The sequence below is a fragment of the Manacus candei genome, unplaced genomic scaffold, assembly GCF_025592945.1.
Source record: "Manacus candei isolate 608988 ecotype Guabito, Panama unplaced genomic scaffold, ASM2559294v1 h1tg000018l, whole genome shotgun sequence".
NCBI lineage: Eukaryota > Metazoa > Chordata > Aves > Passeriformes > Pipridae > Manacus > Manacus candei.
This window is the reverse complement of record NW_026138066.1, coordinates 2,857,258-2,871,745: the sequence shown is the minus strand read 5'-3', so window position 1 is coordinate 2,871,745 and position 14,488 is coordinate 2,857,258. Positions and strand designations below refer to the sequence as shown.

At 39.0% G+C, this 14,488-nt stretch overlaps 1 protein-coding gene across 10 annotated transcripts in view; it reads left to right on the top strand.

Moving 5' to 3' along the window:
- The window catches only part of ANKS1B (ankyrin repeat and sterile alpha motif domain containing 1B), a 414,822-nt gene that overhangs the window by 241,280 nt on the left and 159,054 nt on the right, over window positions 1-14,488 (top strand). For all 10 annotated transcript variants that reach the window (XM_051784790.1, XM_051784791.1, XM_051784788.1 and 7 more), the window contains one exon: window positions 9,022-9,120. In XM_051784790.1, the coding sequence (XP_051640750.1) occupies window positions 9,022-9,120 (99 nt within the window). The remainder of the gene's footprint in view (window positions 1-9,021; window positions 9,121-14,488) is intronic.

The window sequence follows — 14,488 nt, the reverse complement described above, 5'->3', positions numbered from 1 at the left end:
TCTTGTTTGGAAATTAAACATGTGACACATTGCCTGAAATTTTTGCACTAATAAGAAGCAGTGCTTGTTACTCAAAGCTACATTTCTGTGGTCATTTCTTGCAAGTCACTAAGAAATAAACTCTTTTACCTTGTGGAAAAGCTATACTGTGTTGAAAAATTATAAACCTTTTGGCATATGATTCAGATTATGAAAAAGTCCTGATTATTCAGTGTGGCCTTAACCACACTGTGAGATGTCTCCATTTTTTTCCCAGGCAGTTTAGATGTCAGCTATTTCAAAGGGATACAGTTTGGAAGGATATTAGGGTTAGATGAGTGAGAAATACAGCAATTCAGACTGAGGAGGCTGGTTTAAGTGAGCTATTGAGGATGTGACTCAACTGCCCTTATGGGGGACTTTGACTTGTCAGAAATTAACTGGGAGCATCACGCAGCTGGTACAACCCGGGCCAGAAGATTCCTAAAAACCTGGATGACAACTTTATGGAACAGGTCCTAAGGGAGCAGACTCAGAAACATGCCCTCTTTGATCTGCTGCTTGTCAACAGAGTGGATCTCATTAGCTAAGTGGAGATTGGTTGACAACCGTCTTGGCCACAGTGACTATAAAGCAATTGAGTTTCAAATCCCTTTTGACAGGAGGAAAAATGCCAGTTCTGGACATGAAGACAGCAGACTTCAGACTGCTCAGGGAATTAGTATGTAAGGCCTCCTGGGAAATGTTTTTGCAGGTGCTGGTCACTTTTCAAACATCACCTCCTAAGGGCACAGGAACAGGCAATCCACAAATGTCAGAAGTCAAGCAGGTGAGGCAGAAGGCCAGCTTGACTGAGCAGGGATCTTCTCTTGAAAAGAAGGAAAAAAAGGAAGGTGTATGCGCAATGGAAGCAAGGTCAAGTGACGTGGGAAGAATACAGAGAGGCTACCTGCTGCTGTAGGGAGAAAATTTATGTGGCCAAAGCTCAACTGGAGTTGAAGCTGGCCAGGAATGAGTTTTTTTCAAATACATTAATGGCAATAGACAGTATTGAAATATCATTGGCCTGTTAGAGGATGAGGATGGTCACCTCACAAACAGGGACAGAGACATGGCAGAAATGTTTAACAATTTCTTTGCTTCTCTCTTCAACATGGATGATGGACCAAGGGGGTCTCAGTGCCCTGAGCTGGAAGACCATGACTGCGAGAATGATCAAATCCCATTGACCCTGAACTTGTGTGGGATCTGCTGCTCCAGCTGGATCCCTATAAATCTGTGGGGCCTGATGGGATACATCAAAGAATGCTGAAAGAGCTGGCTGACGTCATCACAAAACCACTTTTGAGGATTTTTGAGTGGTCTTGGGAATCCAGAGAGCTCCCAGCTGAGTGGAAGCTCACAAATGTTGGCCCAGTTTTCAAGAAGGGCAGAAGGAAGATCGCAGAAACTCCAGGCCAGACAGTCTCAGTTCAGTGCCTGCTTCGTTCACGAAGCCTAACCATGAAAGTTATGGGGAAGATTATTTTGGGAGGTATTGAAAAACACTTGCAGGACAATGCAGTCATTGGTCACAGCCAGCACAGCTTCATGAGAGGAAAGTCCTGCTTATCAAACCTGATTTTCTTTTATAACAAAGTAGCCCACCTCGTTGATCAAGGGAAGCCAGTTGATGTAATCCTTTTGGATTTCAGTAAAACTTTCAATACTGTCTCTCACACAATCACTCTGGACAAAATGTCCAGCACACAGCTGGATAAACACATCATGCCATGGGTGAGCAATTGGCTCACAGGTCGAGCACAGAGGGTAATAGTGAATGGGGTGACATCAGACTGGTGACCTGTCACTAGTGGGGTTCCAGAGGGCTCCATCTCAGTCCCTGTGCTCTTCAACATCTTCATAAATGACTTGGATGCAGGACTGGAAGGGATACTAGGTAAGTTTGCAGATGACACAAAACTGAGAGGAGCTGTTGACTCCCTTGAAGGCAGAGACCTTGACAAATTAGAGGACTGGGCAGTCACTAGCCATGTGAAGTTCAACAGGGTAAGTGCCGGATTCTGCACCTGGGATGGGGCAGCCGTGGATGTACATAGAGACTGGGGAATTGTAATGGTTTGAGAGCCCCAAAATCCAGTTCTCGATTACAGGAGATGAGATGCTGGAATGCAGTGCCATAGAAAGGGACCTGAGGGTCCTAGTTGATGGCTAGTTGAATATGAGTCAGTAGTGCCCTGGCAGCCAGGAGGGTCAGCCATGTCCTGGGGGCATCAGGCAAAGCATCACCAGCCGGTTGAGGGAGAGGATTGTCCCACTCTGCTCTGCACTGGTGCAGCCTCACCTTGAACATTGTGTGCAGTTTGGGGCACTGCAATAGAAGAAAGATATTAAGTTCTTAGAGAGTGTCCAAAGGAGGGCAGTGAAGATGGTGAAGGGCCTCGAGGGGAAGCCATATGAGGAGTAGCTGAGATCACTTGGTCTGATCAGCCTGGAGAAGAGGAGACTGAAGGGAGACCTCATTGCAGTTACAACTTCCTTGTGAGAGGAAGTGGAGGGGCAGGCACTGATCTCTTCTCTGTGGTGACCAGTGTCAGAACCCAAGGGAGTGTCCTGAAGTTGTGTCAGGGGAGGTTTAAGTTGGATATTAGAAAGAGGTTCTTCCCCCAGAGGGTGGTTGGGTGCTGAATGGGCTCCCCAAAGAAGTGTTCACATGACCAAGGCTGAAAGAGTTCAAGAAGCATTTGGATGATACTCTCGGTCATATGGTGCGACTCTTGGGGATGGTCTTGTGCAGGGTCAAGAGTTGGACTTGATGTTTTGTGGGTCCCTTCCAACTTGGCATATTCTGTGATTCTGTGATGTGCTTCATAACAGTCCTTGTTCCCATTGGTACCCGATACCTGCTCCTTTCCTTTCCAGTTATGTATTTAGGGTGGCAGGACTAAGAAATAATAGAACACTTTGGTGCTGTTAATCTGTTTTCTATCTCTGACTTCAGTCTCCAAGCATGTATAATGGAAGAACATTCCCATCTGCTCCTGCCCTGCCCCCACCTCTGTTACTTGAGTGGAAGGAATGGTGGTACTCTTGTATGCTCCAGCTATGTGTACAACCTACCATATTCTCTTGTTTCTTTTCTGTGCCAGGTCATATTTCCTGCAGTCCTGTAAGCCAAAGTATGAGGCCTGTTGCCCCAAATCCATTGAAATCTATGCTCCTGCAGTGCCAGGTCTCAGTCAGGGTGAGATTCAGTGCAGTACACATTGGTAGAGATATTGGCAAGGCACTTCAAATACCCACCAGGCCTTGCCTGTGATACACATACACCATGATCCTACCCACTTTTATGTGTATGATGCCACCTGTACCAGCTCTTCAGAGTCCCTAATGATCTCATTATGTTGATATTGCAACAGATTACAATTGGATGGCTGGGAGAGGGCAAAGGCGAGTGTAAAGTGCTCCCTGCACATTGGGAGTGAAGCAAGCAGCAGCACTGCCTCATCAACACTGTGCTTACCTCAGAAGTCATCCTTCCCATACCAACACCAATTCTGTTCTTTGTCAGATCAGTTTCCAGTGCATCAGAAGCATAAAATGTTACCAGAAGTTGTTGCCACCTCCAGTAGCACTTGGTATCTCCAGCTGACCTTGGTCTCAATAATGGCTGCAGAGCAAGTGAATTCAGCTCAGTCTGATGAGTAGCAGCTGTTACACAGCTTTAGGTACCAGATTTACTAGTTTTCCTCCTCTAGCTGATAGAGCTGAACACTGAAAGGGCCAGCCTATAGCCAGAAGTCCCCTAAATCTTCTGTTTCTTATGTAACAGTCTTTTAGGGAGAAAGAAAGCTTTAAATGTAAAATCAATCTGTTCTTTCTCTTTTATTTTCAGTCAGTTTTCAGTCCATGTACATGAAGTGATGCATATGCATGTACCTCTCCAGCAAGATCTTTTTTCCTAGAACTTTGCAATGAAAATCTGTGAAACCTCTTTCCAACCTTTATCAGGTTTTCAGTGTATCAGGCAAGGCGAAAAACAATAGTAAGACCAAAAATCATATGCAGATGGTTTGTTCCCCATAGCTCATGTCTTCCAACCTCATTGGTTGCATTTTCACATAAGTCTAGAGGTACATCTGCCAGCTATTTTAAAGCTTCTGTACCATTTTACTTAGGAGACAGAACCAGACATTAGAATTTTTCGTGACAGTTCTCAAGCACAAAAAATATACGAACTAAGATTTCAAAACATAGGTACAAAAGGAGAGATGGGAAACATACAATCATGCCTGCCACCTAATAAGTTCTTCTAATCACCATATTTTATTGTCTTCAAGGACAAATCTTCAAAGTGCTTTTGTTGCTGCAGGAGATAGAATGCATATGGGCTGCTGCTTTGTTTTTTCCAAGAATCCTCAAAGTTGATCTGTTTTGATAGTAAATGAAGTTGTCTACAGGTTTGTGAAACTTGTGGTTTGATTAGATTTTAGAGGTTCTCTGAGCTGTTTAATGTATTAATATTAGGCTATTTTTAAAAGAGTATTTTTTTAATAAATCTGTCATATTCCACGTTAAGTTGTTTTCTAAAGATTTCATATACATATATCTGTACTTAAATATATTTGGAATCTTGTATAAAGGACTAATCCAGAATTTCTGGCAAAGTCTCTATTCAGGTGGAAAATGCCAGAGATGATTTTGTGTTGAACAACCCAAATACATGCCAGTGAAATCTCTATCTCATAATGTACCATTATGTATTTTGTTCTAAACTTATTTATAGGAACTATCTCAGAATTTGGCAAAATTTCTGGGTTTTTAAAATTATGTTGTTTTTCATATGCCTCCAGTCTCCCACATGCAGAGTCATTTTTCCTTCGTTCTTGAACCCAACTGTTCTGTGAAACTACTGCCTTCTTACTCAGGATATTGGCTTCCTGTCTGTGCTTACAGAGAAGAAGATTATGATCTTGAGAATCATAGAATCATAGAATCGATTGGGTTGGAAAAGACCTCCGAGATCATCGAGTCCAACCCTTGGTCCAAATCCAGTCCATTTACTAGATCATGGCACTCAGTGCCACGTCCAATCTGCATTTAAAAATCTCCAGGGATGGTGAATCCACCACCTCTGTGGGCAGACCATTCCAATGCCTGATTACTCTCTCTGTAAAGAATTTTCTCCTGATATCCAACTTAAATTTCCCCTGGCGGAGCTTAAGCCCGTGCCCCCTTGTCCTATTGCTGAGTGCCTGAGAGAAGAGACCAACCCCCACCTGGCTAGAACTTCCCTTCAGGTAGTTGTAGACAGTGATGAGGTCACCTCTGAGCCTCCTCTTCTCCAGGCAGAACAGCCCCAGCTCCCTCAGCCTCTCCCCATAGGACTTATGCTCCAGTCCCTTCACCAACCTCACTGCTCTTCTCTGGACCCGCTCCAGCACCTCAATATCCTTCCTGAACTGAGGGGCCCAGAACTGAACACAATACTCAAGGTGTGGCCTCACCAACACAGAGTACAGGGGAAGGATCACTTCCCTGCTCCTGCTGGCCACGCTATTTTTGATACAGGACAAGATCCCATTGGCCTTCTTGGCCACCTGGGCACACCGTTGGCTCATGTTGAGCCTCCTGTCAATTAGTACCCCCAGGTCCCTCTCTGAGAGTTGTGCAGAACCACAAATCTGGGAGGTGCAGGGTTTGAGATATACTCTTTTCTACTTGGAACTTCAGAAGCAGGATCTTTCCAACTCATAAGACTGTTATGCACTAATAAGACAGGAATTTCAACAACTGAAGTGAATGAAATCTGAATCTGTCCTAGAATAAGCAGTTTTGGTATATTCTTATGACTTTAATTCTGAGACATTTTCCTTTTAACTTTTTCTATAGACTTAAGAAACTACAATATCACAAAGTCTCATGTTTTCTGTAGAAAAACATAATAAGCCTAACAGAGATTGCTGTCCCATATTTCCTGTTATAAGAACCTGTTTTGTATGTAAGCATATTGAAGTTAAATCTCTGGACTCAAATTCTCTAGATGTCTACTAGGATTTTTTTTTTTGGCAAAAGTTTCAGCTAATGTAGCTCAACTATTTTTAAGGATGAAATAATGTGAAAAGACAGTCTTGCATTCATATTAATTTTAATTACATTTACCATGTCATCTCTACAAAGTTAATTGAGATTACATTTGGCCCAGTTTATAATAGATGGAAGCTAAGAGCAGGGAGAGAATTTCTCCTCTTTTTTCTACTCTGCTGCAAAAGGAAGTTAATATTCCTTCACTCTCAATGTAGGAGCCTATGGAAGGAGACTGGAAGAGCACAAGAGGAGTAGTCAGGTAGAAAGATAATCAGGGACTAAGATTAAGGGGAGAATGGGAGCAGATACAAGGGAGACAGGACTGTTGGGGACTTACTGTTTCTTTCTCTTCACAGGTATTTCTGCAGACCAAACAACAGCTTTCTAATACTATGAGTTAATTCCTCTGTGTTAACCAATGGTGGATTATACTGAGTATCTACATTTTCCTGTTTGCTTTTGTGGAAAGATGAAAAGTTAGTTTAGTTCCATGGCAGGCAACAATAAAGTCAGTTTTACAGGAGGGATGAGTATCTGCTACTGTTGACACTTAATGTTGACACAGCAAAAGCTCCATTAAAAGACCAGGTTGTTGCCCTATTAAACTAGGAACAATGAGGCAACGTGAATTCCAGGCTTTCCTGAGTTTTAAATACTTGATTTTGTAACCTTGACATAGCTTTAAAAAATTCATTAAATTATATATAAGGAAAAAATAGCAAAGAATTAATAAAGTAATGCTTTTTTTGCTTGGCAGCAGCTATGTGCAAATTGACAGGATTTTTCCTGTGCCTGCTAGTTTAATTGAGTTTTAAACATTGCAGTATTTGAAGCTGGATGCCAAGGTTACTGACACCAGTAAACAGTGATGAGTACACCATGATTGTGTGTAAACATCATGCAATGATGAAAGGTGAAATCTGAAAAACAGTGAAGTGAAATGAAATTAAAGCTGCAAGCAAAATAGCTGCATTTATTAAAATGAATGAAAATGTGTAGCCTTTGTTTTGGACTGGATTCTCAGTTTCCTTAAATCCATTTATGCTAGCTATTTCCAGTATCTGGAGAATCTAGCCCAAAATGGAAGGCTTTTTTTCGTGAGTTCTTCCTCTAAGTTTACAGCCTCCTTTATGTTATTTAAAAGAGAAAGGCAGAAAGGGGAAATTATATTTTGTATGTGTTTACTAGGGAGATGAAGGGGATATTAACCCCTCCTCATCACTATCACTATTTGCACAGTCTGTGCTGCATGCACTCTCATCGTGTGATCTGCTTAAACCAGCATGATTGCACAGCTTCTCCCTTTAGAACAGGTCTCTACCTGCCCTGTTCTGAATGCTGTATGAAGATTCTTTCAGGGTATTATCTGCAGACTCCTAGTCTTAAATCATACCACTTACTGTGAAATATAATTTTAAATATAGTAGCTTTGCAAGGTTTCCATGACTACCTTAAAAAGACATCTCCCAGATTTTTCAGGGTACTCTGCGGAGCAGCACTTAAGAGTCCTCAGAAGTACCCATGTAAACTAATCAGTCCATCTGAAAAGAGTGAAGATTTAGCAGCTGAACAGGGTGAAGTATTGCATATTCCAGTGTACTTTTTGAAAGAAATTCATGTTGCTTTGGAACAGGAGATTTGATATTCAGAAAGAATTTATATCCTTTATTAGAGCCCTGACTCAGCAAAGTATTTAAACATGTTCTGTTATGCCCCTATTAGCTTTTCATTTTGCTGCTTCTTAAGAGCTGTGGTGAGTCAGAAGCAGCAAACCTAATGGAAAGGGAGAGATGTTTTCATGGGTTTGCTCACATAAAACCTATTTCATGATGAATTAAATTAGTACGAATAATAAGAATTTTTGCTTCTAGCAAATTAGTGTCATGAGACTCCAACAGGGCTAAGAGATCAATACAGATCATCTGTTTTTTGCAGGTTTTGTTTTCAACTATAATAGTTAGAAAATTTTTAAAAATAAAATATACATTGAAAAAAAAAAGCTGAGGTTTTATCTGAAATGAAGAGGTCAGAAAAGGAGTCCAAGATTGCTAGCCTACTTTAAATTATTCTGATCTGATCTCTTGCTGGAATTCCCCTTTTGGACTACTGCTTTGCCTCCTATGATTCCAAATAGTAACTGCCAGCTCATCAAGTGTATCTTAACCTTCAAATGCTGAACTTACTCTGGGTGATGTCAGACTCCTTGAATGTAGGAATTGTATTATCCTATTTCTGTAGCTCTAGGTCCTCTCCTACTGCTAGCAATTTGTAAGAAATGCTTGAATTATGTAGGCTTATTTTATGAACTTTTGTGAGCAATTATTTAGTGTATTATTTGAACAGATGGTCTTTTTCAGCTATTTGCATGTTAGGAATTATTTGACCTGCCCACAAGCAGGGAGATAAGAGCAGTGACAAGTAGTTAGGATTGTACTGGTACAGTTAAATTTAGGGGGATGGGGACTGGTTGATACCACTCACTTTCTTCATCGTTTTGTTAACAAGGAACTAAATAATTTTATTCTCATCCACTCTGTTCATCTTATTCTGTTTTAATTTTTTTTCAATTTAGAGAAAAATGAACATCATGTATAGCTGAGTGAGGTAGGAGGTGAATTGAAAAATTGAGAGCTTCTGAATATTTCTGTAGTCATGTCCTTGGTGCCAGTCAAATGAAAGAAGGTTCACATCTGGTATTTGGCTTGAGTGAGAGCTACAATTTCTCCACTGGCAGTGCTGCCAGCAGTATAGTAATTGTCCATGGTTTCAAGCACCTTCCACCATATTTTGTCATCGTGAAAATGAATGCAATCATCAGTAATTTATTATTCTTGTCAGATGCTATAAATTAAGCAAAGTATTATCTTTTAAATGCAACAGAAGGGCTTGTTTCAGGCTATTGAAGGCATCTGTTATTTTTTCATTTTTATTACACTATTTTTTTCCAATTTTTAGGGAAGCAACGTGATGGAGGACCAGGATCTCTTGGAAATAGGAATCCTTAATTCTGGGCACAGACAGAGAATACTCCAAGCAATCCAACTTCTCCCAAAGGTATAGTTTCTGTTATTATCCAGACGAGGGAACTAACTTAACATTATTTGAAACATTTTTTTAATGGAAATAAACATAACTCTCTACTGATTTTCTAGACATGTTTTTTGCATATGCAACCATGGCATAAAATAATGCCATTACATTGGACTCCCTTTACATAGATATAGTTGACAAAGCAAAGGAAAGTAAAATCTGTAATTTGAAGTGATGCTGTTTCAGCTTTATTTTAATTATTTTTGGTTTTACAACCTGTTGATAGACTGTCATTACATATGTGTAAATAAGGCTGTTCATAAATCCTGGACTGTTTGTCTCTTACATAGCAGTTGCCCTGGAAATATTTTACCCTTCATATAAGTATTCTTAAAAACGTTGGATGAAAAATTGTTTTCCTAATGCCTGCCTTTTATGTTAGATGCAGAGATTTCCTTCAGGTTTCATATTTGATTTGTTGCAATGTATATGAATTTTGCTTCTCAGCTGTGGACAGAATAACTTGCAATCATTTTTCCGATCATTTTTTGTGCTAGCCAATTTAAAGTGTAGATTTTAAAATCGACAGTAGAAAGAGATTACTCTTATATTCTGCTTACCAGAATATATCAGTGGAGGCTTCTACTACCATTCCAAACAAGAGAGACAGTGGACCTAGCATAAAATACCATCATTTTAATTAGGAAAGCTGTATAAGGAGAATGAATGAGGAGTAGCAGGGACCAGTAAGGCTCAGAAGGCTGCCACATATGATAGGGATACTTCGTACAAAATACTGGGACCAGAATAAAAACAACTCTAAAGTGCATTGAGAGTTCTGGTAGCAACATGTGTAAAATAACTGAGATAAAGATTAGTCCACTTGCACCTTCATATGGCTGGAGAATGAGAAGAGTTATTAAAGGGCTTTTGAGTCTAGAGCATGAAGCTGATGTTGCTGGAAGAGGCTTTTTGAGGCATCAAGGCTTACTGGATGGATGACTTGTAAAAGAGAACAAGGGTTTCTTTTGTATGGTAAAATCAGAAGTTGCTAAACAATATCTTTATCTGAAGGTGCTAGTCAACCCATACATATTACAATATGAGTCTAGGCACTGAAACACAAAAAATCATTAAAGATAATAATTTTCCACATACAATATTAGACAAATGAGATAAAGGGTACAATTAACAGAGTATATAAAAGTAGCATTGGATGAATTACAATTGACATTAAAGATTTAACTGTGAATTTTTTAATTTTTCAGCAATGCTATCATTCAAACAAAATTTTTGTAATCTTAATGCAAGCTCGTAGGTGATGATATACTTAATCCGTTTTTCATACTTCTTAGAGAGATCAACTTTCATATATTCTTATTTACATTTTTCAAAATTAATAAATAGATTATTAATACATCAGCATCTTAGTGCTATCTGCACTCGGTGGCTGGTGTTTATGAAAATATTGTTAATATTGTCTGCTTTTGGAGATTTCACTAATGCTGAGACCAGATTTTGTTATAAAACTACAACCGAGGTATTTTTGAAGTTTTTTTAATGTGAGAAAGGACATAATCAAGATTTAGAGGTACTCTTGAAACCAGTTTAGAACAAGATGGTTATGCAGTTACTTGGAAGAGTTCTGGATGGCTTGAAGCATGGGCTGAATAATGGTGAGGTAGTTTTCAGCATCTTCCCTGTTGAGCTAAAAAACCCCAGTCCTTAAGAACCATGTTTTTAACATGTCTTTGATGCCAAGTTCTTACACCAAAACAAAGGCAGTCAAAAGCTGTGCGTCGCATTTCTTCACTTAAATGACTCGGCAATGTAAAAGAGCTTACACAGTAAAAATACGTAATTTCTTATACAAAAGTGAGTTCTTTTGAAGGCACAACTGTCAGAATAGTTATTGTAAAGTAAGACACGCAGGTATCCCCAGAAATGCCAAGGCAGTGGAAAGAATTCAGAAAGTTTATTTAGAAGTCCAGAAACTTACAAAATCCCTGACAGTGCAGTTTCTGCACTGGGCCCCAGGGAGAAAAAGGTGAGTTACCACCCTCTTAAGGCCTCTTTATCCTCCGTGTTTCTCCCCTGCCTTTCCAAGGCCTCTGTACGTGTCTGTTAGTGCTATTTCTCTCTGGCATAGGAGAGAGAGAGATAACACAGCTCTCTCTGCCACCCCCTCTGGACTGCAGAAGGCAAAAAAAGCATCTAACCCTCTCAAGAAGGCACCTTGCAGGCTTCCTAAGTGTAATCAATGTCTAACTTTCCTCTTAAAAATTCTTCTGAGAGGAAACTATCCCTACAGTTATGGAGCCCAAAAGTTGGGATCATGGGTAGTTTTATCTAATGTAACTCACCCTTGCTGTATTCACAACAGCTTGTTAAAGACATAAAACACTTCCACATCCTGCAGTGAACCGTGGAATGTTTCTGTATATATATTTATTTGTTGTTAACTTCAGCTCTGTCATCATGCATTCAAAATCCTATATCCATCTAAATACTTTAAGACTTCAAATGATAATTGGAGTCACACTAATTTGAATCCCATTAGATAAAAATTCTTTTAGTTTGTTTGTTTTGAACATTTACCTCTTTTCTGTTCCTCATTTAATTTAAAACTTGATGACTCCTTGTTTTTTACTACTTAATAACTATGCTGATTATGTTATTTTTAGTTTTACTATTAATGTTTCTTGTCTTCAGATACCTTGTAGCTCAGATTTTGATGTGGAGGTTAAATGCTTTAAAAAACATCTATGGAACAACACTTCCTTAAAGCCATATACTCAGGCAGCATTGAATAAGCTTAGAGGGTAAAAATCAAGCAACAAATCTATTTTTAAAGCTCTTTTTGTTAGTCTGATCAATATTCAACTCTACAGCCTGGAAATGCAACAGGCATTTATTAGCTGGAAGGAAAGGCTGTCTTTTTTACTCATAATTGCTGCCTTTCTAAAAAGTAATGAATTTCTATATGTCAAATACCAGTATCCTGATTAGAAACCATGCTCCAGAGCTTGAAGTAGTTTTAAATAGGGAAAAAACACCCACATATTTGTCTGAATATAGATAATTAATCATTGTAATTTCTTATGCACTATTTAACTGGTATAAAAAGATATGTTTACCTGGATTTCTCAAAATATTTTCCCATGATGATTCTGTATTTGGGGAGAACATTTCATAGGAAGGTAAACTGATATGTTCACCAATAGGTAGATAGAGTTGAAATCTTTCAGTTAGAATTATTCTTTTCAAAATACCCTTTATTTTTGTTAGATTAGAGCTTGTAGCCCAAATTCTTATCTTGTACCAATATAATTTAGGTTATTCAAGTTTCACATTAATATTAACTGGAGCACTTCATGGCTTATTATTATTAGATAAGATTAAGACAGTCCATTAGAAATATAATTTGTAAAGTTAATTCTTGAAGTGGAAATATTTTATATATGACATCAGTCTTAGAACGAATTTCATAGCAGAGTTTAATATTGCATTTAAGATTTTTTGTGTGAAAAAATGAAATTAATAAATGTTTGGAGAAGAATTTTATATGTTTTATTAAAATGAGAAGAGAGTTGTGTGCAATGTATGCTTAATTGACTAAGAAAATAATAGCAGTCATGACAAAATTTTAGTCACACTTAGGTTCCATAGGAAACTTAGGGAGCACTGTCAAGTTATTTCAGCATCCCAAACATATGTGCAAGTGACTTCTCAGTGAGTTCCTCAAAAACTAATATATTTTTTAAAAATAACAATTATCCTAGCTTATCTCAGAACTTTTCAAAGAAAAAGGATTGGTTTTGTGTGGGATGCTCAGTGTATGGCTGCTTCTCCCAGCACATAATGGGAACACATTCTCTCATTTGACAGATGGAAGAAAGATGTTCGCTGAGAGCAGCTTTCTTCTGGCTTCAGAGCTATTCTTAAAGCAGCTTGTTCCTTCCTGCATAGAGAGGTCTCAGTACAAAGCAAGTTCAGGAATAGCAGTGGTGTGCAGGCAGCCAGCCTCTTGGGTGCTTTGCAGAACTAGACAAGAAGTAGGATTTGATCAGGCTATGAGTACATGCTGTCTGTGAGTGGTGTTATATGAATGGTAAAACTGTGCTTCCAAAAAGTGCTGGACTTATTACTCATATTTAGCACTCTTCTGTGCTAGCACAGTAAGTCTGGCATTTAGGAAAACAGAACTACTGTGCATATGCTCATTAACTATGCTGTGTATGTAACAGAGAAAGACCACATCATGTGTTTGCTGTTGCTATATTGCTATTCGCTTAGACACCCCAGAGCTCAGTAAGCTGATTTCAATCCTGGTGTTTAATAATCTCCCATTTAGCACTTCCATTCCTAAAGACAGTTTCCAAACTAGGAGATGCTGCAAAATGATGTCATAATGTTTATGACCCTTTCTGACTGTGACTCCTTGCTTCTGGTCTGCTGGAAGTGAAGGTGAAAAACAGGGGTCAAAGGAAGTGCTTTCTACCCTGCTGTTTTCCCTCCTTCTTGTGCCTCTGGGATTTACTTTCCTGGTTTAAAAGGAGACCACTCACATGCTCATTACACTACTTGCAAGACCTTTAACCATAAGGACAGAAAAAAAAGTGTTAGAATCCAGCATAACACATGAATTTTTTAACTCTGAAGTTCAAATGTGTGGTCTAAATTATTTAAGTAATGCAACACAATAGGAGTGGATCAGTAACACAAAGCAGTTAGATGTGTGCATGCTATAGTTCAAGGTGTTTACTTCAGATTAGCTTTAGACTGGTTCCCTAGACCAAATACCTCCTCTGGGCATGTGCTTCAAAACTGCCTGATGAAAGGAGTATCACAAACATTTTCCTTCTTAACTGAGCCTATCAGTGAGCCACTCTAGACATGACATGCTGTCATTTATCTGTATTGTGTAGATAACAATAGCATGCTGCTGGTCCTACCACCATTGCCCATACATATGTCTTACTTACCTTCCTGCTTCTTTTATACTTTCTTATTTGTGATTGACTCTGCAACATCTACTGATTACACTGAGAATAGTCAGTGAGAAAACAGTTCCCTTTTTTTGGTAACCATACTAGGATGACAACCTGAAAGACTTTTTTATGAGGTCAAAGGCCATAGGTTCCACTTAGTCCACAAGTTCCAGATTTAGATCTCTTAAGATAACATTGTATGCAATGGACATGTCCTGAACTGTTGCATTCGTTATCCTCAGTAGCACTGACTGAGAACTGTTCTTCCCTTGTCCCACACATTGTATTTGATGAAGAACTAGGAAGCCTGTTCACTGTTCTGGATGTGGAACTGTTTATACTTCTCCAGAAAAAGAGAAAGAAAGAAAAAAAGGAAAAAAAAAAGAACATGTTTTCCTTTA